We start from the raw sequence: 25,650 nt of genomic DNA on the forward strand, positions 1-25,650 counted from the left end.
AAGGAACACCACTATAGTTTTAATGTTTTATTATTAAAAATAATATTCTGTTTCTTTCATGTTTCTAACTTCCAAAACATTTAAACATATGTTGTATCTCTGTCATTTTAACAACGTTTTTGTTCTTTGTGGGATTTAATCTTACAAAACGTAACAATATAAGCATATATGTATAAGACAGCCCAGATGTATCATATTTAGTTACCTCGTCGCTAGACGGAACAGATCCGGAGTGGCGGCGAGTTGTCTTGTGTTCAAAAGTGAAAAGATGGAGAGAAAGAGAAATGAAGGTTCAAAATGAAGTAATCAATTTTTCGGTTCTAGCTAGGGGTGTCAAAATGAAAGATTTATATTTCAAGAACAAAAGAAAGATGACGATGGATGCAGATCTGTAATCCTGAAATACAATAGAGACCGACGAGAGTTGTGAGTTGAACGACGAGGAAGATGGTTCAGGTTTGTACTCGTTGACGAGTGGAGGGGAGCCGGACTAGTGACTGACAGTGTCGTGGAGGTGGAGCTGGACAAGTGGCTGACGCCGGTGGTGGAGGGAGATTGGAGGCTGGATGGATCTGTAGAGGAGAGTGGAGGCTAAGGTTTGAGGTTGGAGAAGAAAAGAGGGATGTATTTTTATCAGATGAGGTTTCTTGTTTATTAGTTACATAGAATAAAATCAAAACATATTAAAATAAATATATTGGACTGTTTGGATTTTCGAACTATCCGAAAAATCTGAAAACTGATATCCGAATCTGAATCCGAATTTTTGAATATCTGGGATTCGGATATCGAATTTTCGGATACGGATAATCAGATAATTCGGATGCGGATTCGGATACTTTTGAACACCCTTAGCCGTAAGTGTAGAGTTGTATATTTGTGAATTAGGGCTTCTGGTTTATGAATTAGAGTATATATATTAGCTGTAAGTGTAGAGTTGTATATTTATGAATTAGGGCTTCTGGTTTATGAATTAGGGTATATATAATAAAAGTATATAAAAGTATTATTTAATTAAAACTAAAAGAAAATTGTAGTGTTTTTTAATGTAACTATAGAGATGGAGATAAATATAATGTTGAGAATGCTCTAAGTGAACTAGTTAACAACTCATAAGCAATTGACCTTTTGATCAGATGGTGATAGTTAATGCTTGGAATTTTTGAGGTTTTATGTTAAAATCTGGCTTAAGAGGTTTTTTTCACAATGACCGTTTCTTTATTGATTGTTTATCTAAGTGAGTCAGACTTGAAGCTTTAAAATCAGTATGGAAGGCTGAAATTCCGTTTCAGAAAGACTCACTAAGTTATTAGAAGTGGTTTTAGACAATATTGTAAAAGTAAGTTCGAGTACTCTTCGAGTAATCGCTACAAGGTATGACGACGATTTGACTTTCTAGAACTCTGCATATTACTAAGAAACGATCAAAGGTGGCCAACCTTAGTCAGAATCAAATCTATTCGGTCAACTTGGGCCGAATCTGACTTTAAAATATAAAACATAATTCGTATTTTTATAACATTAAGAGATGATAACATTTTTTTTAATTGAAGTTTATTATGAACATCATTTTTTTAATTAATGATTAACGAATTTTAGAATAATTATTATTTCAAAATGTATTTTTTTTATTTGACACGTATATTATATACAAAGATTAATTTTCTTTATATTTATCATATTCGAGTATTACAATTACATCCAATTTCTCAGTCGGTCGCCTATAATACATCTAACAATTTTACAACATTAGTTCCAGTCACTTTAAAAGAAAAGGTTAACAACTCAAAATTTGTGTACTTCTATTTACCTAGATCCCGTTGTGTTATTTTTGTGCAAAACAAACCATACTCAAGGTTCTGGCTCTGTCTAACCAATCAGAATTCAACATCTCTATCTTTGTGTAGCACTGCTTTATTTCGTTTATTATTTATTATATATATATTTAATCCTTCTTGTTTGTATTCTCAATGTTTCATTAAGAAACAATTGCGGTTTTTATCCATTTCAGTTTTGCTATTCCAGTTTATAATTTGTTATTTCTGTTCTCAAGGTTTCATTTTTGTTGCAATTTTCATTCATCTCACTAAAATATTTTGGATTGATACGACAAAGCTTAACAAACCACAAAGACGAAAATTGTATTGAAAATGAAACAATATGGACAAAAAATAACAAATTTGAACAAATATTACATTTATTTATTAAACGAATTGTGAAAAAATAATTTATGGTAGCAGTATATTATGGTGCATCTGGAAATCAACCAAATTTTTATGTACAGTTAGGCTTTTATGAGCCCTTGTCAACAAGCCCAAAAAGTATAGTTTAGTTTGTTTTTCTAAGCCCGTAAGACTCATGGCATCAAATATCATTATCAATTTATCAATATTGAGCCATCTCATTCTCATGGCTTATGGCATCAAATATCAATTATCAATACAAAATAGAACATCTTTTATCGAATACCAGTACCATACCTAATTAATTTCAACCAAAACCAAACGGTACTAGTACCATTATTCGTTAATTCATGTTTCAGGCATTGGTACATGGTACCATTTGTTTTTTGTGTTTTCGGCTTTTTTTAGTGGTACATGTACCAACTGCAACTGAACCGGAAAAACGGTACAATATTCGCTAAATGGTTTTGCATTTTGGTATCGATATTTTTCACTACAATACAAATCTTCCCTTATTATCAATAAAACAAATATCTCAAAGAGTGTGAAACCCATAAAACAAAAAAATGGGAAAAGACCATCACACAAGTCCATATAAAGTTACCAAATAAAGCACACACATATACAAGCCAACAATAATCATCGCTTACATGGCCGAATTAAAATATACAAAAAGACCTTATATTTAGAGCACATAAATAAAAGTCCTCCATGATCATGAGTCCTTAGAGCACATAAATAAAAGTCATTTTTCCATGTATTTGCAAGTCCTTCAAATTGACAATTTGGGACAAAAGATATATTATGAGCCACTTCAAAATAACAAAACAAAATTTAGACTTAAGGGGTGTTAAAACTTAACTTTTTAATAAATTAATAAGTTACAAAAGTATAACTTATTAACGTATCACTTTCACATCAAAACTCAATTACTTTATTACTTTTTAATAAGTCAACAAGTTACAAATGGATTAAAATAAACAATCCCAAACACCTCTTAAAACATTCGTTCGTAGAAAAAAATAATAACCAAGTTATACCGGTAAACTATCTAAAATCATAATCACCTAATTCACGGTACGTGGTTCGAGTACGCAATTTTCGCTAAACGAGTTTCGGCACGAAACGAGTTTCAGGTCGAAACGGGATCGGCTCGGATCTGGATTCGGTTTGGAACGGTTTCGGGCTGGCACAGGTTTATGCAAAGTACGACTTTAGATTGGAATGAGTTTGGTTCATATCACTCGGGCCGACACGAGTTTCCGGTCGGGACGGGTTTTGGATTGGAACGAGTTTGGTTCGTACCGGTATCGGTTAAGAGCTTGTTTTGGTTCGCTACGAGTTTCGTATCGGGACGGGTTTTGACACCTACTATAGCTTTTGTTTTATGTTTAATCCTGGAGTTCTAAACTGTTTGGGCAAGTATTCTACTAATATGTTGCTTCATGTTTAATCTTTTGAGTTCCAATACATTTTAACACATACTACAGCTTTGTCATTAAAAACATAATTTATAAAACATTCAATCGTAATCAATCGGACATTTGGACCTGCCGGTCAGATCATGAATCTTGCATATTCGGGATTAACGCTGAAAGGTCTCAAGTTCGAATTCAATCCCAACCGAGTTTTATCGTAATGGTCTTTCGGCAAGTTTTTCACAGAATATGAAATGGTGGGTTTGGGCTACTTAGCGTTGTCTGCGCTTACACGCGTATGAGTCTCGTTTTGCCATTCGCTTAGCCCAAATAATTAGCTTTATTCGTTGCTAGTTTAAAAAGATATATATGTGTGTTGTCATTGTGGTCACATCCATCATTAGGTCACTATTGAATTTAGTAAAAGTTATCGAGGCTTTAAAATCCAAATGCAACTGAAGAAACACGGATCTACTCCCCTTGACGGGTCCTAGATCCAATGAGTCAACAAGGTAGGATATGGTTAACTGCTAACATGATATGAACCCGATTGTCTAAAGTCCAGTGACGAACACCTGCAAAACAGACACCGTGAGCTCGTTACAGGAAGGACAAGAGGGGGGGTATTCCCGTAACCACCCTCCGGCGTGAGAATAAGTACGATTATGTAGAAGATAAGTACTTATGTAAATTGAGAGAGTACAGTGGGAGTGAATGAATACCACATGATGATTGAGAGAGTATTTATAGCCGAAGGGTGTGGGAAGAGTGATTGGGCCAGCTGTCCTTAAGAAGATGCTCTTCGTAACCACCTGGACACGTGTCCTCTCTTGATAGGTTCGGCTTATATGTTGCATGTGCATGTATAACCACCTGGACACGCGTCCTCTTGATATAGGTTGATGGGCAACACTGGCCATGTGCACGGTTATAACGGCCTTGCCATGTGTCCTTTACTGATTGGTTGAGAGATCACGTATTGCTCAAGAAAGCATCTTGGTAAGTCTTCTAGAAGATAATTGGTTATTGACAGCTGTCCCGGAGCATTACCTCGTGGTTATTTATGCGGAAGTATGTTCCTTTCCTTCGGATGACCTTTGAGGGTGCTATGATGTTTCCGCATGTGTTATGAGGGTGTTTCTTCCTCAAATGATTTGTGCGGATGGTTTGTATGCCCCGCGGGTGCCTTATGAGGGGCTTCTAGTTAACCCACGAGTATTGCTTAAGGGTATTTGGGTCTTTTTGTACCCTACCTCTATAAGCCCCCCCAGTCCAGTGTTTCTTTCGCGTGAAGTATTTTATGCGGGTGAAATGTTGGACTTTATGCGTATTTGGGGGTTTATATATCTGCAAGTTGGTAGAAAATATCTTCTGTTGTTGTGGATAATCATGAAAAAGGACAAGTTGACCACTCGCAGGCGCGTGTGCAGGTGACAGGACGTTTTTGACGGCTGTAACTGTACCCGACTGTTCAACTTTTTCGCTTTTTCGAATTTCCCGCGTGACGTGACAATCTATTACTGTACGGTTTTTTCTCTCTCTACTGCTCATATCCCGTCGTATTAATTGCGGTGGATATAAAAAGAGAGAGTTAACTTCTTTTAGGAGTTTTATCTTCTTTGAATTCTATACGCGAACTTGCTTTCTTCCTTCGATCTGCCCATTGATATTTTTTTTGAAACAATTTTATATTCTACCAAGTGTTTGCGATGGTGTCTGCTCAATCTGAGGTTGATGAGATAGAAGTCTGTTGGGACCAAGGGGAATACCAGAAGCTAATTACGACTTATGGTATTCCACCGGAGTGGGGACCGGAGTTCCCTTCTGCTGGTTCGATAGCCAGCTTTCCACCTCCAGGAAAGATGGCTTTATATGCCGATTATTTTTATCACGGGAATTTCCGCCTTCCCGTCACAAAGTTCTTCCAACGAGTGGTTAAGGCGTTTGGGATTCACTTATCCCAACTTCACCCACGTGCCGTCATGTGAATTCGACATTTCGAGTTCGTGTGTATGGCACACGACTTAGTGCCTCGGTTGGATCGGTTCGCTGTGTTTTACAAGATGATGAATCGGAATGGGTGATATACTTGCCATAGTTTGCCGGATCGAGCTATTGGCAATGTCACCGAAGAGACTTCCAAAGATTGGAAGAAAAAGTTTTTCTGGATCTCTGAAGATGTTGTACCGGAAGCCATGGTTCGCCGTTCTCCGAATGACGCTCTTATCAATATTACACCGGCTGCTCATGAGAACGCGACTGGTTTCGAAAACTTACTACCCCACCTACACCAATGCGAGCGCTTCCGGAAGAAGCCCTTGTGTGGGCGGGTATGAGTCATTTGTGGCCTTCTTCTTTTATGGAGCCTGTTTTTATCCAGCTGGATGGCAGTGGGTTTTTACTACCTTATTCTTACTTTCTTTTTTCTGAGTTTTTACTGTCTGATGCTTGTCTGTTACTTTCAGGTTTTGGGTCGATGTTGGACGCCTTAGACGATGGCAAGGGCTGTGTGGGAAAAATTGTTCGTGATGCTAAGAATGAGCCTATCCTTGAAAGGACTGTTAAACACTTCCTTTTCCCAACCAAGTTGCGCGCCGAACCAGTTGTTTCAGAGGCTATCTTTGAAACAGGTGCGTACATTCTAAACCCTCTGCCTCTTAATATGCTGACCTCTGATGGGGTGATCGTCGTTCCGAGTGACGACTCTGATATTCTTGAGGAGGAAAGCTCAGATGATGCCACTGAAGTCTCATCTGTCTCTCATCTGTTAGAAGAACTCTATCGGAAGAGGTCCTTCCACGTATCGCAGGCGAGTGACGTGGGTCCTAGTGCTTCGGACGTCGGGAAGGAGCCGAAGACGAAGAAAAACCGAACACATCGTCCACGGAAACCACTACCGCCCAGCCTTGCGGATCGATTGGGGACTGTGACTGGTGAGTTTGTATGGGTTAACTTTTTGTTATACATGAAGATGAGATCTGACTTCGATTTTGTTATGCAGATCCGTCTATTGCTAAAGGTCGTACTTTTGGCGGGCTGTCAACGCCCACACCAAATGTTGAAAAGCAATCATCGCCTCTTCCAGAGAAAGAGGCTAACAAGTCTGTTACTCCTCCTGCCGAAGTGACTGTGGAGGAATCCCACGCCCAACCAGTAACTACCGGATCCTTGGACTATCTTTTCCAGGGTGGAGACGTCACTGGTTCTCATCATGATAACCCTGAAGTTACCATTGAGGGCTTTAGGGTTAATGAATCTCCCCTACGACCCGCCTCTCAATTTTAGTCTACTTCTTCGCCTTTTATGTCGGGCGAGGAAGGAGAATTCCTTTTTGGGCCGTCTGCCCATGATATTGGGGGAGGTTCTTCGCATAATGCCCCTCAGCAAACTTCTTCCTCCCCTATCCGTCTCGGGACTTCAAGTTCTCAATTTTTTGGGAACGTTCAGTTGGGAGGGGATTTTGACTTATTTGTCCCGCCCTAGGACATTGTTAACGGGTCTCGGGTTTCTAACCCAAAGACGTGTATGAGTTTTGTTGAACATTGTATGCCACCTGCTGAGATAAGATATCAGAAAACCCGCTCCCGCCAAGAACTTCATACTGATTTAGTAGTTTCTCTGACTAACAGCTTGGCTTGTAGTCAAGAAATTTTGCAAGAGTGGCGGACAATGGGTGGGAAACTGGGTGCAACTTCCGAGGCTGTGAAGATTGCGGAGAGAGAAGCTGAGGAGCAGCGGAAGGCAGCGGTAGCGGCAAAATGGAAACAAGTCGATGCCGAAGCTGCTCTTAAGTTAGAACAAGACCGGAGTGCTGAAGCTGCTAAGAGTTGGAAAGAGGCCTGAGAAAGGTCTAACGCCACTCTTGCAGCTTCTCGAGCTGAAACTCAAAAGAAGAAGGACAAGTTGGCGAGGGCACAGGACGAGGTGTATCGTCAAAACGCCCATATTCAAGAACTCGAGGAGGCGTTGAGATTGCAAGGGGAGCAGTCCGAGCTTTAGGACAAGACTATTGTTGAAATGCAGTCTTCGTACGACTCCCTTTTGCAATCTCAAACTGAAACAAGCAACCAAGCCTCTGCCGAGTTACAGGGGCTCCGGGATAGGGCGGAACGTGCTGAGCAGGAGAGGTAGTATTTTCTCAACCGTGGTTTGGACTCGGTAATATTTTCTTTCATATGCTGTTTATTTTGTGTTTGTTCAATCCCATTGTATTAACAGAATCCTGTATATAGGTCATCCGTCATATCAAGAGGAGTAAGGAGCTTACTGATTGCTTCGTTAACTTGACCACTGCTTCCGAGGGGGTTGGCTGGGTGAAGGGTTTCAACGAAGGGTTGTGTGACAATCGTCAATTTCAGGTTAACTCCGTTAACTCAACTCCGTCAATTCAAACTTAAAGATCACTGAATCTATAACACACACCCCATTACATTTAAACTAGGGTTTAAATGACGCTTGACAATTACTACATGTGTAGTCTTTCGGAAATTGCACCGAAACGCAAACGAGTTGACGCAAACAATTGGTGAATAAACGAAAAACGTCAAAACAATAATTATGTGATAATTATGTGTTAGACTTATGTGTTGTGTGATAACATTGTTATAAACGTTAACTCAATGTACTAGAACTAGTTAATTAAGCTAGAAAAGCAACAATTGAAAGTTGAGGGACTTGAGTGTAACATATTATTATTATTATTAATAATAATAAACCTAAACCCTAACTCTCTCTTTCTCTCCTCTCCCCTACCCCGATCGGACTCTTTCCCCCCCTCACGGCTGCCGCCATTCACCCACACACATACGAACAAGTTTTCAAGCTTTTGATTGAAGATTAAGGTGCTAGGAAGGTATAAACGACTATCCCTTGCATCCGTTATACTTAAGTTCAATTTTTAATGGGTTAATTAAAAAACCCTAGGGCCGATTTTTGTACATATGTTGTGCTCATGTGTCTTGTTTGATTTGATGATGTATTGATGATGATTTGATAACTAGTATTGATATTATTACATGTTAATTGTTGTGTCTTTGAGTTTGAGATCAAATAAAACCCTAACCATGTATGTATGGTGTAATTGATATGCATGGGTAGTGGTTATAGTGTCTAGAATGTTATATGAATGATTTGTGGTCCATAAATAGTTAATATGTTGAGTTTGGATGCAAACAGTTTCTGGACAGATTGTGTTGTTGATGTTCAATTGACTGTAACGGGGTGTAAATTTGAAAATTTGTTGAGATAATTGATACTACAGTAAACTAGGTTGAGTCTAGTTTCTAAAGAATATAAATTTGCAATTTTTGGACGTGTACAAGTTGACCTTTATGATTTTACAAAAACGTTGTGCAAAGCTGAGTTGTTAGACCTGCTGTTAGGTTGTTTTGTAAATGTTATATCTCATAAACTACGAGACCAATTGGGTTGGTTCCACTTCTGGAAGTTGATTTATTGAGTTAGGAACCTAACCCAAGTAGTCTTGCAATTTTTGGATTTTTTGTTTAACGGGAATTTCAAATAACATTCTGTTGCGCATGAATTTGACTGTTATGAGTTTGCTGTAATGATTTGATTATTGTGGGAAACCTATGTGGAATAAAAATATAATAAAATATGTTCTGGAAACCTAAGAAATATATTATTTTGTGATGATTTTTGGTAAATTAATTGTGATGCTATGATCGGTGGGATAGACTAGTTTTTCAAGTAGAATTCTGTCGTTAAGAAACTAGTTGCTGAATTTTGTGGAAGTTGCATGAAACAACGTGATTGCTAATTTATTATCGTGTTTTGTCCAAATTGCCCTTGAGGGGAATGATTGCTAATTAATTGTCGTGTTTTGACCAAAATGCCCTTGCGGGGAATAATTGCTAATTGATTGTCATGATTTGACCAAATTGCCCTCGTGGGGAATAATTGCTAGTTAGTTGTTATGTGTTGACCAAATTGCCCTTACGGGGAGTAATTGCTAGTGATGTCGTTATGAATACATGACACGTAAATAATTGCTCACACATGTAACGTATCACAAATACACTTGTTAAAGTCACACACGATTCACAAACGAAACACGAAACATGTTGTGTGCATAGGTATTATGTGCCGGGTCTAGAGACTAGATAATATTCCGACACTTAGAAAAAAATCTCTTTGTTGTTTTAGAACGCTAGAGAGAGTTTTTCTGTGACGCGTATCTTGGTGAATTATTTTGGGAATACTTCGTAAACAGTGAGTTCACTTACCCCTTTTAAACTGTTTTCAAACGCTTTTCACTTGGGGGAGATAACATACTCCGAAAACGCATTTAAGATTTTGTTAATATAGATTATATATCACTTGTAAAGACTAAGTGGCAAACGCAATAACTAAAGTCCTTCATTCACATCGAACCGTTTAATATTGGATAATAGCGAGTCATTGTTGAGTAGTACTACTGGGTTTGACAAACCCCACCCAACGCTAAACTCGACTGGAGGTCGAGTGGGTGTAATCTTGGCTAAACACATACCATGGTCGGGATAGACCTGGTGGCAAGGCAAATGATAAACAGTCAGCTTTGGTGTCGAACACTTAGTAATACTTGTTTTATAGGCTAGCTACCTATAGATATATAATTGACATAACACTATTTGGTAACGCAAAACGCTAAACGCAAAATGCTTAACGCAAAACGCTAAACGCTTTATTTTATATAAACTTGTGAACTCACCAACCCCGTGTTGACACTTTTAGCATGTTATTCTCAGGTAGCCGAGGCGGGCGCGCGGTTTAGGATCATGCATTGCTTGAAACACTTTTAATTATGCAAACTTATTTTAAACTGTTATCATTGGGTTTTAAGTCGTCCTGCGTGACGCAACATTGGTTTCTATGGTTTTACGCTTCCGCATTTAATTACTCGTAAACGTTTTCATGGTTTTGAAACTTTGTTTTATGGTTTGATTATAACTAATGAATCCGATCCTGTTATTTCACACCCTCTGACGGTAAAACTCCGTTAGTGGATTTTGAGGGTGTGACAGGTTGGCATTCGCTCAAACCAGACAACCTATTGAGAGCCATCCTCTTTATGGTCTTGACGCGGAACAATAACTCGGTATGCGGGTCCAAGAATATGACGACCTGATCTTTCCGCTGCAACATATACTTCCGGAATTTGCTTTATCTGAAGATGGTGTGAGGCAGTTGCGGGTCTTTATTGATGATGAGTCTGATGAGGACGAATCTGATGATGACGGGTCTGACGATATGGCCCAGAATGCTCCGGAAGGCACGATGCCTCCTAATCCATATAATAGGTGTAGTCGTTAAGATTTGGACTTGTAATTTCTTTTCATATTTTTTTTTGTAAACGTCATTTTGGATATTAATGAAAAGAATTTCATGTATAATATATCCCTTGTGAAATTTCTTTGGATTTTGAACTTGTGCAAGTTGAATAGATAATATTGATGACGTGGTGGAGAAAGGTTTTTATACGGCGGCTGACAGGACGTGTAAAACGCCTGTTTTGACAGCCTGTAAGTGCCTTTTCTAATCTCCCGCCTGACGTGTCGGTCATCCTGTGGTACGGAGTTTTCTCTTTCCTCTGTTAGTCAGTCAGTCGCATTAACTGCGATGGGTATATATAGGCCTCGATGTCTTCAACCCATTCTTATCACTTCCATATTTTTCTCTCTTGCTTATATCAGAATACTTTTTCTCTCTTATATCCATCTCATATCTTTTACAAAATGGCTGCCCAGAAGAAAAATCCTCCTGCTATTAACGAAGTTGTATGCGAAATCAAGAAAAAGGACTTCGAGGACGTTAAAAACGTGTACGGCTTTCCTGAATGGGTTGCTGAACGCCCTGCCAAGGGGGCAATTGCGAAGGCGCCTCCGGCGAAAATGATGGCCGTCTATGTGGACCACTTCACTACCGGGAACTTCCGGTTGCCTATAACCAAGTTCGTGCAGTCGATCTTGACAGCGTATGGGATTCATTTATCTCAGATCCATCCATTCAGGATGCTTAGGGTTCGACATTCGAATTCTGCTGTCAGGCGCGTGACTATGATCCTTCTGTCGGTATGTTTGCCGTTTTCTATAAAATGACTTATCGTGAAGGCTGGTATAGTTTTGCTACCACCGGGAAAGGGATTATTGGCTTTGAATGGCTCCGCATCATTCGTGGGTGGAAATTAAAATTTTTCTGGATTCGGGAAGATGTTATCCCATTCACTATGACGTGTCGAAAGCCCAAAGATAAGTTGCCGGAAGTCCTTGCTTCCGAGTATAAAGGACATGCTTGGTATCTTACTCTGATCAAGACTCCAACACCCATGCGTCCTATTCATGAGGGGGCGATGGTTCACGCCAAGATGAGCCGTTTGTGGCCATTTCCGACTCTAGAACCGTATTATGAGAATCCTGACGGAAGTAAGTTTTCATCTATATCCTTCCGGGTGTTCAGTTTGCGTTGTTTAACATGTTTTCTATTGCAGGTGAGGGTACAATTCTTTCCACCCTTATGGACAAGGTGGGTGGCATGATGGTACGCTGCCCCATTGCTCAACACGACGTGCCGTTTTTGGACCGCACGGAAAATAATTTTTTTTTCTCCACCACCCTTACTCCGGAACCAATTGTCTCTGAAGCAATGTATGCTCAAGGTGAGGAGTTGGTCAAAAAATGCGAAGGTATTTTCCAACCCCGCCCTGTGACCGCTGTTACCTCGAGCGGAGTGGTAGTTCTTCTTTCGTCCAGGGAAGAATCATCACTCTGTGAAGGAGGGTTGTCGATTGGTGCTACTAACCCTTCGCCTTCGACTGTAGTTTTGACCCGTAAGCAAGATTTGAAGGCCACCACCGATCCGTCAACTGGTGAGGAAGGTGGTCCTCAATCCGTCGAGGGCGAACCTCAGGCTGTGGATGCGGGTACTTTAAAAGTTGCTGGCAAGCGGAAAGCACAGCCTTCCGATGCTGTGCCTAAGAAAAAGAAGAAGAAGAAGGAAAAAACCAAAGTCCTCGACTTGGGTGCTCGCCTCCGAGAGCTGTCTGTCTGAGATGCTTCCAAAGGTATGTTTCGGACCGTCATTACTGTAATTTTGTATCTGTCTTTTTTTGATAACTTAAAAAGTTTTTTGCTCTGGAGACTTTTCAGGTTCCAAGGATTCTACTGCTGCACCGCTTCCGACCCCACCAACTGCGCCTTTAAACGTTGTTCAGGACCCGATCAATTTATCGGATACTTCTCCTATCCGTGAGACAGAAGTAGGCAGAGCTGGGCAGTTCCACATGTCTCCACCCCGTCGCGAGCCTTTCTTCCAGAACCAGGGTGGGGTCAATGTATTTACGTATGGGGGGCAAGCTTCTTCATCTCGAGTGGAAGAAGATACTGCTCTGCATACCCCTCACTGGTCGTTGCTTCGGAACTCAGTGTTGAGCGATGCAGACGTTTGTCAGGAGTATCTCCAAGAGAGTCTCTCTCCCGCCGAGAGGGAGCGACAACGTCGTTGCATCCGCCAAGTGCTTTTAGACTCTAACTCGTATCATATGGCGAACACTGTGTCTACCAATCAAGAGATACGTCGTGATTGGTTGGCTATGAATGATGAGTTAGAGGAAACAGAACGCAATTTGTTAGACACTAAGAAAGAAGCTCTTAAAGCGTTAACAGATGCTCGGGATAGCCATCGAGCCATGGAAGTTACGGAAACCAAACAACTTGCTGCTGAGGAAGCTAAGGCCGCTCTTCAGAAACAGCTGGATGACCAAGCTGAACTGATAAAGACCCTTCAAGCTGACTCAGCAGCTAAAGACAAACGCTTGTCTGATCTTAATGCTAAGAGTCGAGACCAAGCTATGGAGTGTGCTAGGCACAAAATGGATCTTATCCGGGCTCAGACGGATACGAAATGGCTTCTATCGACGACAATTCCCAAGGTATTGAATATTTTGTTGTCATGATTTTTTCTTGTGCGTATGCGTGTTGTTGTTTGACTTAACAAGTGATCAATGATGTTCGGAATAGTGACGATCTTGGTAACTGCGTCGCGATACTCCTTCGCGCTTCCGAGCAAGCCGGCCGCCAAATGGGTTTTGAGGAAGTCTATAATTTTGCCTCCGAAGGTAAAGTGCCGGAGGAACATGTCTTGGCTGGTGTGGACACTGCTTCTATCCTTATCGAGAAAACCAAGGATTATGACACTTTGAAATTCTCCCTTTCCGATCATATATCGGCCCTTACAGACAAGGAGGATGCCATAGATCGGTTAAAGGAGTTATTGAATCTTGATGAGGAGGAAGAAGAAAAAGCCAATGACACCGCGGAAGATGAAGATGCCACTCCTTAAATGTATAAGACTTTATTGTAAATATTTCCTTTCCTTGTAATCTCATTTGACTATTTAATAAGAAGTCTTGTTTTCTTCCGGTGCACTTTGTCTTATGCGCTATAATATAAGTGTCTATCCGGAGCTTCGTTTTTGTCAATAAAAGATTACAACTTATCAAAATAGTGCAAAACTATCATAAGATTCTTCATAAGCTAGGCATGGGCCGTCTTATAATAAAGGAAATTACATAAGTTGCTAGTCTATGTGGGCACGCAGGCCGAAGTAGATGAAAAAATAAAACTGCTAAATGTAGCATTTTTTTAACTGTGCTGCATTCCAAGTTCGAGGGATCTCAATCCCGTCCAACTTTTCCAATTTGTAAACACCTTTGGATAACACTTGCTTGATTTTATAAGGTCCTTCCCAAGTTGGGGCTAGCTTGCCCGGAGGTTCCTGGCCGGAAGCCTTGTTGTTACGGAAGACAAAGTCTCCCGCATCGAATTCGCATGCTTGGACCCGCGAGTTATAGTACTTTTGAAGCTGCCTCTTATAATTGTGCTCGCGAATCGATGCTAATTCTCGTCTTTCTTCGAGCAAATCGAGATTCATCCGGAGTTCGCGATCGTTATCATTGATTAACAGAACCCTCGCGGATGGAATCCCGATCTCTGCCGGGATCATGGCTTCGGCACCGTAGGTTAGGCTAAACGGTGTCTCTGAATTACTATAATATTTCTGGGTGCGGAAGGCCCAAAGTACATGGGGCAACTCGTCAACCCAACCAGTCCGTTTAGTACCTAACCTCACCTTAATCCCTTCCTTGATAGTTCGATTGGTCCTTTCGACTTGACCATTTGTTTGCGGGTGAGCTACAGATGTGAAAACTTGGGTTACTTGAAGTTACCATTCTTGTAGTCCGCTATCAGCAAATTGGGTCCCATTGTCACTTACCAACTGTTGCGGGAGACCAAACCGGCAGATGATGAATTCCCAAAGGAATTTCTTAATACTTGATGCCGTTATTGAGGCAACTGGTTTGGCTTCTACCCACATGGTGAAGTAATCAATGGCCACTATCAGGAATTTGACTCGTCCTGGGGCTTCTGGGAAAGGTCCCATAATATCAATAGCCCACTTCTGGAACGGCCAGGCAGATGTTACCGGGATCAGCTCGTTTTTTGGGCGCAGGGTGTTGGGGGCATGGCGCTGACATGAATCACACTTTCTGATTTCTTGTACAACGTCTAAATGCATGCCGGGCCAGTAATACCCTGCGTTCATGATTTTCGCTACTGTCATTCTTGGTCCCGCGTGTAACCCGCAAATACCTTCGTGAATTTCTCGTATTAGGTAATTTGCGTCTTCCGTGTCTACACAACGCAACAACGGGCCAAGGAATGATCTCCGGTATAAAATGCCATCAGTCATCTGGTAATTTAAAGCTTTGTGTTTGATTTTCCGAGCCTCAGCTTTTCCTGCTGGAAGTGATCCGGAAGATAAGTAAGCTTTGATGGGTGTCATCCAAGATTCAACACCAGTTTGTATTACCAGGACTTGGTTTTGTGGAACGGATGGATGGTCTAAGACTTCAACACGAATATCTTTTTCAAAATGCTCGAAGTTCGTTGATGCCAGTTTGCTAAGAGCATCCGCCGATTTGTTTTCGCTCCTCTTAATGTGAACAATGTTGAAGGAGGCGAATTGGCGTATCAAGATCTTTGCTTGTGACTAATAGGAATCCATGACGTCGTTCTTGGCTTCATATGTTCCATTTAGTTGTCCCGCAATTAGCATAGAATCCACCCGTGCTTCCAAATGTTTCACCCTAAGCTTTTTCGCTATCCGCAGACCCGCCAGGAAGGCTTCATATTCTGCCTCATTGTTGGTACTTTTAAAATCCAACTTGATGGCGTATGTAAATTCGTGCCCCTCGGGGTTGACCAGCCTTAAGCCTGCGCCACACCCTTAACTGCTTGATGCTCCATCCGTGAACAATGACCAAACTTGTCCTTGTTCCGGTGGTGCTAGTACTTGCCCTTTAATTGCCGGCCTTGGTTTATATTTGATTGAGTGTTCACCTAATTCAATGGCCCATTTTGCCAGTCGACCGGAAAATTCAGGCTTACTCAACACGTTCTTGAGTTTGTATCCGGTTAATACGTTGATGGGGTGACCTTGAAAATATCTGCGGAGCCAACGAGCTGCATATACCAATGCCGAAACCAACTTTTCCAACATTGAGTATCTTGTTTCCGGGTCTGACAATGTTCTGCTGACATAGTAGATTGGAGTTTGAACATTCTTCCTATCCGTCAGTAAAACAGCTCCCACGGCAATGTCGGACGCCGACAAATAAAGTGTCAGTGGTTCACCCGCATGGGGCGCAGTCAACGTGGGTAGTTCCATTAAACATGCCTTGACCTCTTGGAATGCTTGCTCTGCTTCCAGGGTCCATTTGAATTGTGCTTTTTTGAGGCAATTTCTTAATGTTGAAATGAACGGGTAAGACTTAGCAGCGTGATTTGCCAAGAATCTGTTTAATGCCACCAACCTTCCGTTGATTGTTTGGACTTCTTTGAGGGATGCGGGAGAAGGCATTTGAGCTATCGCTAGAATTTTGTCTGGATTTGCCGTGAAACCTGTACCCGTCACAATTACACCGAGAAACTTCCCTTATTCCATCCCGAAGGAGCACTTTGCCGGATTCAGTTTCATATTGATGCGTCTCAGAGTTCCAAAGTTTCCTCAATGTCCCTCATCATTTGATCTTCTTCAGTGCTTTTTATCACCAAATCGTCCATATATACTTCGAGGTTTCGGCTTATTTGGCTTTTGAATGCCTGATCCATCAGTCGTTGATATGTGGCACCCGCATTTTTTAATCCAAAAGGCATCATTCTGTAACAGAATGTGCCTTGATCAGTGCGGAACGCTGTTTTATCCTCATCACCAGCTGCCATATGAATTTGGTGATACCCTTTGTAAGCGTCGTGGAAGCACTTGAATCTGAACGGGGCCATAGCATCTACCTTTAAATCAATCTCCGGGAGTGGATAACAATCTTTCGGACATGCTTTGTTTAGATCTTTATAATCTATGCACATTCTCCACGTTCTGTTGCTTTTTGGAACAATTACCGGGTTGGCCACCCATGTTTGGTACTTAATTTCACGGATGATGCCGGCATGAAGAAGATCTTGCACTTGCTCGTTCATGGCTTTTGTTTGTTCTGGACCCATTTTTCGCTTCTTTTGCACAATTGGGGTGACTAATGGATTCACCTTCAACTTATGCTCTGAAATATTTCGCGGAACACCTGTCATGTCCGCAGGCTGCCATGCGAAAATATCAATGTTCTTTGTCAACAATTGTTTTAAGAAAATTCGGATGATTTCAGAAATGGTTGGACCAATTACTACGGTTTGATCAGGGAATTTCTTGTTAAGGATCCATTTCTCTGGTTCAGTCCTTTGGTTTTGTTTCGAAACCTTACTCGGCCTTGAACTTTCGGTTGTGAAGCAATGTCGATTAACATGAATTATTGCTACCCCAGTGCGGGTTGGACGGGTGGGCATTGAAGTCACCAATTGCCTCTCGTCCGAGGATAATATCATGTTTAGATGTTGCCGGTAAAACTAAGAATTCGACCTCCTCCGTTCTTGAGTGAGTCCCGTCACTAAGTGTGACTGGGAATGTAATGACACCCCGTGGGTGCATAATTTCCCCACCAAACCCAGAAACGGGAGCGTGAATAGGTCGCAATCGTTCTTTGTCATCTTCTTCCAGTTGTTCAAAGCATTGTTCATACATAATGTCGGATGTACTGCCGGTATCGAAGAAGACATATTGCGATCGATAGTGTCCAAATAAGGCGGTATTTATCAGGGGATTCTTATTGCACGGTCCTCCTTTGACACGCGGAAAAATGACTGGTTCATTTTTCCATTCCGCGTCCTCAAACTCTTTCCTCTTATCACTGACCTGTTGTCCTCCGTGGATCATATGAACGTTCAGATCTTTTATCTGCCTTTTTGCCGGACCTTGGTTATCCTTTGCGGGAGGCTTACCAGCCCCTGGTCGCACATTTTTGACCAAATGATCTAATTTCCCGTTTTTCACCACTGCCTCTATTTCGTTCCTTAGGGCCACACACTCGTTTGTGTTGTGACCTACGTCATTGTGGTACGTGCAATGTTTCTTTCCGTCAAGGAATGATTTCCTTGGTAATGGTTGAGGCTTATGGAAAGTCAGATTCTCGGTTGTGAGAATTTCTGACGGAGATTTTGACAATTGAGTCCAACTGTTATTGGAAGGACGTGCGGGAAAGTTACGTTTGTTCTTGTTGCTAATCAATGATCTCGCATCAAATTGCTTTGGTGCTTCTGTACTTGGTTGCAGTCTTGACCAAATTGGCCCCTTGGCTTGTCGATTTAGTCTTGGGGTTTGGAATTCGACTTTTGGCACTTGTCTCTGACTGCCGGATCCCAAGGTTTTCTCGGTCCTCGCAAATAGTTTAGCTGACGTCATGAATTCGTCCCAAGATTTGGGCATTCTGTCTCTTCCCGTTAAAGTACGAACCAAGGCATCTCTATTTACGTTCTTCCGGAATGCTCCTCTTAGCATGTCTTCACTGACCCCTCCAATATTGAGGCTCTCATTATTGAAACGGGTAATGAAGTCTTCGATGGATTCATTATTTCGCTTTACTACGTCAAGTATCTCGGATGGGTCACGAGTGTGCTTCTTTTGTTGACTGAAGTGTTGGGAAAATTTTGTTACAAAGTCTTTCCAGCTCTTGATGTGTCCGCATGGTAATTTTTCAAACCATTCTCGCGTAGCTCCCGTAAATGTCAATGCGAACATATGACACCAGTATGGAAGAGTCCAACCACTGACTCCCCCAACTGCTTCGAATCTCAGCAAGTGATCACTGGGGTCTGTCATCCCGTTATACGTCCCTACAGATGTTGGTATTTTTGCGCTTATCGGGAATGGAGCTGTCGCTATGGCCGGAATAAACTTTGATTTTTCTGCGAATGACTCCGGACGATATGGTTTGGAGAAATCATGTTCCGCGTTGCTGTAGTATTCTGCATGGTGAACAGCCGGTCGCGGGTAACTAGCCTCTACGGATGGGATAAAACGGCTATCCCCGCTGTAATTGCTACCTCCCGGATGATATGTTGAGTCGTGTCCGTCTAGTTCTTCTTCATAGGACGGTACTCGCATATTTATGCGGGGACGAGGACGTAACCTTGGAATTTGTCTCTGGTTTTGCTCGTCTAGGTGACTGTACTGGATATGACTTCCCCTTATTGGAGGAGAAATAGATCTCCTAGGAGGGTCGTCATAACTCAGGGCGCGGGCGTGGAAACGTTCATTCCGTACCCTTCGACCATATTCAGCGGCTAAACTTTCTTGTTGAATACGGAACCACTCTTCTAGAGATAAGAGTCCTTCAGATCTATGACTTGCTGTATTAGTTTTCACCGGAACTGAGTCACCTGACTTTTCTTTGAGGTCCAATTCTGAATGAGTCCGACGATTATCTATCATAATTCTCCCAAGATCTCCCAAATTGGAACCTCTCTGAGCTGTGACCCCTCCTATGTCTTTAATAGTGGGGCCAGCTGGTGTTACTACATTTCTCGTGCCTACTGGAGCTGTGTCCGCCAGTTGGGTAAAATGCCTTCGAGTTGATGAACCACCCAAAGTAAAGCCTCCGGGTGTTACAACATCATCTTGCTCATCAGGAATAAGGTTTTGAGCAAACAATGACGTTGTTGTGACATTCGTCAATTTCGGGTCACTTTTGTTATGTAAACCCGACCTGTTTGTAACCGAACATTTTAAATATATAAAATATTGGATCTTGTCATTTAAAATATATAAAATATATAAAATATTGGTTTTTTTTATATAATGCATTGTTTGAGCATTTAAACATACCCATTTTTATGCAAACCATAAAAGAATCTTTATACCCAACCCTTCACTCCTTCCCTATATATACACACCCATCTTCTTCATTTTACTCTTGCTACATCTCCAAAAACTCTCTCAAAACTCCATAGATTCAAGGTTGTTATTTCTTATGTATTCTTGAAGTTTTGACTTCTCAAGTCAAACTAACTATAGTCTTTCATTCTAACATTACTAACTCTTGAATATGGTGGTACAACATATATATAATACACACCCCTTGTTTCCTTTATTTGTTACTTCACCGACTCTGGTTGGTTAAGTTTCGAATGTCATAAGGCAAGGCTTCATGGAGGACTTCGTGTTCTTGATATATATTTACACACACATAACTTATTAAACATATCACTTATGACTAACTTCTAACCCTTTAGTTTGTTCATCTTATTTACAAGTTCCATGGTGTGGGTTTGTATAAGACTAACCTCGGTTTAATCGAAACTAGTCCAAACCGGAAACCGAACTTTTGTTTACTAGTTTTGTTAAAATAGTTGTTTAAACATGTTTGTTGCTAGATTTGAGTTTCAAAAATCATTTTTACAAGTTCTTTGATATTAAGCATATGGAATCCATCTATGAACTCGTTGGGAGATGGACACCGAACTAAACCGAAAATTTTGCTTAAAAGACTTGTAGTTAACCTTTTTTGTTGTAAAATTTAAGTTTTCTTCACTTATAAACCAATATACAAGTTCTATGATATTTGGGCATGTAGAAACCATCTATGAACTATTTGTGAGATGGAGACCGAACCAAACCGAACTATACCGACTTTTACTCGCTTAAGACACACAAGTGTGTTTTTAGCTATCAAGACTTGTATATTTCTTTAAAAAATAGTTTACAAACTGATTCTAATTATTTTCTTAAGTACTTGGAATAGTTGGATCCAACTTTATCTCATAACATAGTTTGGACCGACAAAACCGAACACTCGCTTAACGTGCGTTGTTAGTTCTAAACAATAGATCTACGTACTTGGTTAAGTGTTAGTATGTTTTAATGAGTTATCTCATAACAATTAATATTTTGGAAAGTTGACTTTGGGTTCGACCATTTGTCAAGACCCGAACCGACAACCCGAACACTCGTTAAAAACCCGTTTTAGTATCTTTAGCTTAATGGAACTTGCATTTTAGCATTTTCCCCACCTTATTACTTAACATTGGTTAAGTAAATATTAAGGTTAGATACTTTAACCCGGTTTTGAGCAAACTTACATTTTTTAAAAGAGTTATTATTATAAATTCTTAAATAGTTACATTTTAAACCTTGAACTTTAATTGATTAGTTTTGGCAACAATTATTTTATTTAAAGATCTTCAAGACAACCTTTCTAAATCCAAGACTTTCTTTTATTTAGGCTTCATACGTTAAACTCGTCGTTCCGGCAAATCTCCAAATAATCAATCTTTCAAGTTTATTACTTGAACGTGAGTAACTTCATACCCCGTTTTCTATCTTTTATTTTGGGGGTGACATTTCAACTTATCTAAACTAAATGTTTTATACTTGGATCTTAAACCACAAACGTTGTTGTATACCTTACTTGAATAATAGCTTGATTTGGTGTTCTATGCTTATTTGACTATGTGTTTATCGCTTTTGGATGGTGGAACTATAAATCCTAGACCATTTGGCAACCCCTCATGGCAAGGTGTCGTTAACGTAATGCAATTAACGATAACTATAAAATCCTAAACTATTTGGCAACCCCTTATAGTTGGGTGTCGCTAACTTGTTAGCGATAACTATTTATCCAAGTTTATAGCTATTATTTATGGTTTTGTATACTAGTTTTGTGGCTTTTCATACTATATATCTATTGTTCAAACTTATGAATTGCTCACAAACCTTTGTGTTGATAAACTTTATTTTATGAAATGTTACAGGTTTGCATCTAGGTTGATTATGGAGTTCGGTGAAGAAAACGTCACAAATACCGTTAGGATATTAGCAAAAATGAACAATATTTGATTTGCTATATTTTGTTATATTTTGTTGTATTTGAGTTATGAATATTTGGTTTGTGACATTTTCGATGTTGTGAAATGAAATGAGTTTGTTAAATATTGTCGCTTTAAATAGTGTCATGCGCTTATGAGCAATCGTTGCACCCCGGCATGTTCCGCCGCCTTTGGTCGGGGTGTGACAGATTGGTATCAGAGCCATGACAATTAAGATAGGTGGTTAGACGTAACGACCTAGAATTGTTATGCTTAGGGTCCTATACGTGTGTTCATACGTGTTTACTCTATCTAATTGTTCATATCGCATGTTTATTTATTAACTTGTTTAAAATTCACCAATATCCTAAATGATCACATACACACACTTTCATAGTATTTCCAAGGTATCCTTACCTTAAAACGCAAAAAGTAGATTTTCATTGTGTTTTATGGATTACAAGATTAACTTGGATCCCGTTGTTTCAAATCCCTTAAAGGTTGCGTTTATTTCGGGTTTGTAGCCATCATAGGAAACGAGAAATTATAAAATGACCATTTGACAAAAAGATTCCAAGAATCGAAGGTGATTTACTTACCTGGGATGGTTGAGTCATAATGCTCGTTTTCTAGGCCATAAATCGTGTTATAAATGTCAATACTTTAAGTAGTCGAATGCGAGCGTTCCGGTCGCCATCCTAATTTTCGGTGTTAAAACAATAGAACTACGGTGATTTCGTGGACTAGTGTTTTGACATGACGTTGTATCTCGATTTATTGTGTTATTATCGTTATTTGAGTCGAAAACATGAAAAAGTTTCGGTGGTTCGTACACATGTTTAGACTCCAATATGTTGTTTTATAAAACTTTTTAGTGTTGGATATCAAGTCATGGTGGTTCATGCACGATTTTTCCAACTCTATAAATCTGAAAATCTCAAAATTTTAAGCTTTAAATCCTCAAAAAAAAAAAAAAACCATTTACTATTGTTTTCGGTTTTATTATTTATAAACAAAGTTTTATATTTTATCTAACACTAACATCTTCTCCATACTAACTCTAGGATTCACAAATCAAAAATCGAAATCTTATTTTATTTTATACACATTTATATTCATTTCCTTTTTACCCAAAACCTTATCCCATTTTCTTTATAATTTTTTAGCATGCCTCCGCTAAGACGCCAACCGCGCAAGAACTAAACTCGACGTATGGCCGCCATCATCGCCAAGCAAATGGCCGCTGTGATTCCCGAACTAATAACCCAAATACAAGAAAACCAACCCGCACCCGTTGTTGCACCTATTGAGCCCAAACCCGCATCCTACCTGCTTAAACAATTTACTAGTGCCAACCCGTCCGAATTCTATGGAACCAACCGTGCTACTACGTTGTTGCAGTGGTTCGAATCTGTGGAGAATGTGTTTTTACACAGCGAATGCCCCGAAGCGAAAAAGACAAACTTCGCTTCAAGCATGTTTAAGGGAACCGCCCTAACATGGTGGGGTAGTGTCATGCACCTCCAAGGTATGGATGTGGCCATGGCTCTTCCATGGGCCGAGCTCAAGGCGCTGATGAAGAAGAAATTTTTTCCTAAACACGAGCTCCAAAAGCTTGAGGTAGAATTTTGGGACCTAAAACAAGAAGGTGGTGATAACGCCGCTTACTCGCTCCGTTTCCACGAGCTAAGAGTTCTTGTACCTCACTTGGTCACCCCAACCGAACGTGAAATTGATAAATATATTGGGGGTTTACCGATGAAAATCCGGGACTCAGTCATGAGTAGCAAACCCGCGAACCTTGAGGAAGCCATCACGTTAGCCGGTTGGCTATCGGAAAATCACGTGAAGGAGGGTACCCTAACCCTCAAGAAAACAATCGAGAAAGCCAAAACCAAGCCCGCTCCCCAAGACAAGATTGAACCTGCACCACAAGCTATAAACTACTCCAACTCCTCCCGACACAACAACAACAAGAAGAAGAAACCCAAGACTAATTACCGAAACTTTGCCGTCACCCAACCTCTACCACCACAACAAGCCCAAACTCTTCCCCAAAACCAAAAACCTTATATTGGTAACTCCCCACTATGTAACACTTGCCAACTTCACCACCCAACGAACTCGCTGTGTAGCCATTGTACAATTTGTAACCGATTTGGTCACTTCCCCAACACATGTCGATCCACCCAACGAAACCAACCCAACCAACCAAACCCACCAACCCAACCGAGAAACTTTCCCTAAAATGCCCAAAACCGCTATGCACCATACCCATCAAACCAACCTCAACAACCCCGAGCTTGCTTTAATTGTGGTGATCCCAACCATTTCCGCCAAAATTGCCCATGTTTAGCTTTTGCCAACCAAGCTCAAACCGTAACCATACCATACTACTAAACACAAGCTTACCAAGTTCAAACTTACCAACCCCAAATTCCCCAACTCAATGCACCACTCATTCAACCCATCCAAACAATCCAAGCACCACCTCCACCTCCACCTCCACCTCCACAACAAGCACATCAAGTCAACCATGGTAATCAAGGGCGGGTTTTTATGATGAATGCAAATCAAGCTCAAGTGGCAAACGATGTTGTAAACGGTATGTTTTTGGTGAACTATCATTTGGCTTCTATTTTATTTGATACCGGTGCCGATAGAAGTTTTATTTCTTTGAAATTTGAGTCGAAACTTGCGATGCCTCGAACTAAGCTTTCCCGACCGTTCTCTGTTGAAGTCGCCAATGGCAATTCTATTACCATCAATTCCGTCGTCCGCGATTGCTCTCTTATTCTTTCTAAGCATAAATTCTCCATCGATCTCATCCCGATGCAAATGGGTAGCTTCGATGTCATAGTAGGCATGGATTGGTTGTCTTTGCACCGTGCCGAAGTCGTTTGTTTTGATTTCATTGATGTCTTTCCCGATGATGTTACCGGTCTTCCTCCCGTTCGTCCGATTGAATTCCAAATCGATCTTGTGCCCGGCGCGATGCCCGTGGCCAAAGCTCCTTATCGTCTAGCCCCATCGGAAATGCAAGAACTATCAAACCAACTCGAAGAACTTTGCGATAAAGGCTTCATTCGTCCAAGCTCTTCTCCTTGGGGCGCTCCTGTTCTCTTCGTGACAAAGAAGGATGGTTCGTTTCGTATGTGCATCGATTATCGAGAACTCAACAAACTTACTATTAAAAATCGTTATCCATTGCCACGTATCGACGACTTATTCGACCAACTTCAAGGCGCAACTTGTTTCTCCAAAATTGATCTTCGATCGGGTTATCATCAATTGCGTGTTCGCGAAGAAGACATTCCAAAAACCGGTTTCCGTACTCGATATGGACATTTCGAATTTTTGGTTATGCCCTTCGGGTTAACAAATGCACCCGCGGTGTTTATGGACCTCATGAAACGCGTTTGTAAACCATTTCTTGATAAATTCGTTATTGTCTTTATTGTTGACATCCTTATCTTCTCTAAATCCAAAGCCGAACATGAACATCATTTACGTTCCATTCTCGAGCTCCTTAGAAACGAACAACTCTATGCCAAATTCTCCAAATGTGAATTTTGGCTCGAGGAAGTTCAATTTTTGGGACATATCGTAAACGACAAAGGTATTCATGTTGATCCCGCTAAAATTGAGGCTGTTAAGGATTGGAAAACTCCAACGACTCCCACGAAAATTCGATCCTTCCTCGGTTTGGCCGGATATTATCGGCGTTTCATTCGGAATTTTTCCAAGATCTCTTTGCCTCTTACCTCTCTCACCCATAAGGGACAACCCTTCGATTGGGGT

The 25,650-nt window shown here is 40.7% G+C and overlaps 1 protein-coding gene across 1 annotated transcript; it reads right to left on the reverse strand.

Annotated features, from left to right (window-relative positions):
• Positions 1–14,224: 14,224 nt before the first annotated feature.
• On the reverse strand, positions 14,225–14,602 carry LOC143578694 (uncharacterized). The gene has a single exon (XM_077062183.1). It carries the CDS (start codon positions 14,600–14,602, stop codon positions 14,225–14,227), a length of 378 nt encoding a protein of 125 aa, XP_076918298.1.
• Between the last annotated feature and the right edge of the window lie 11,048 nt (positions 14,603–25,650).

The sequence above is a fragment of the Bidens hawaiensis genome, unplaced genomic scaffold (genome assembly GCF_021521415.1).
Source record: "Bidens hawaiensis isolate Kalapana, Puna unplaced genomic scaffold, B.hawaiensis_p1.1 tig00029323_1, whole genome shotgun sequence".
Taxonomy (NCBI): Eukaryota; Viridiplantae; Streptophyta; class Magnoliopsida; order Asterales; family Asteraceae; genus Bidens; species Bidens hawaiensis.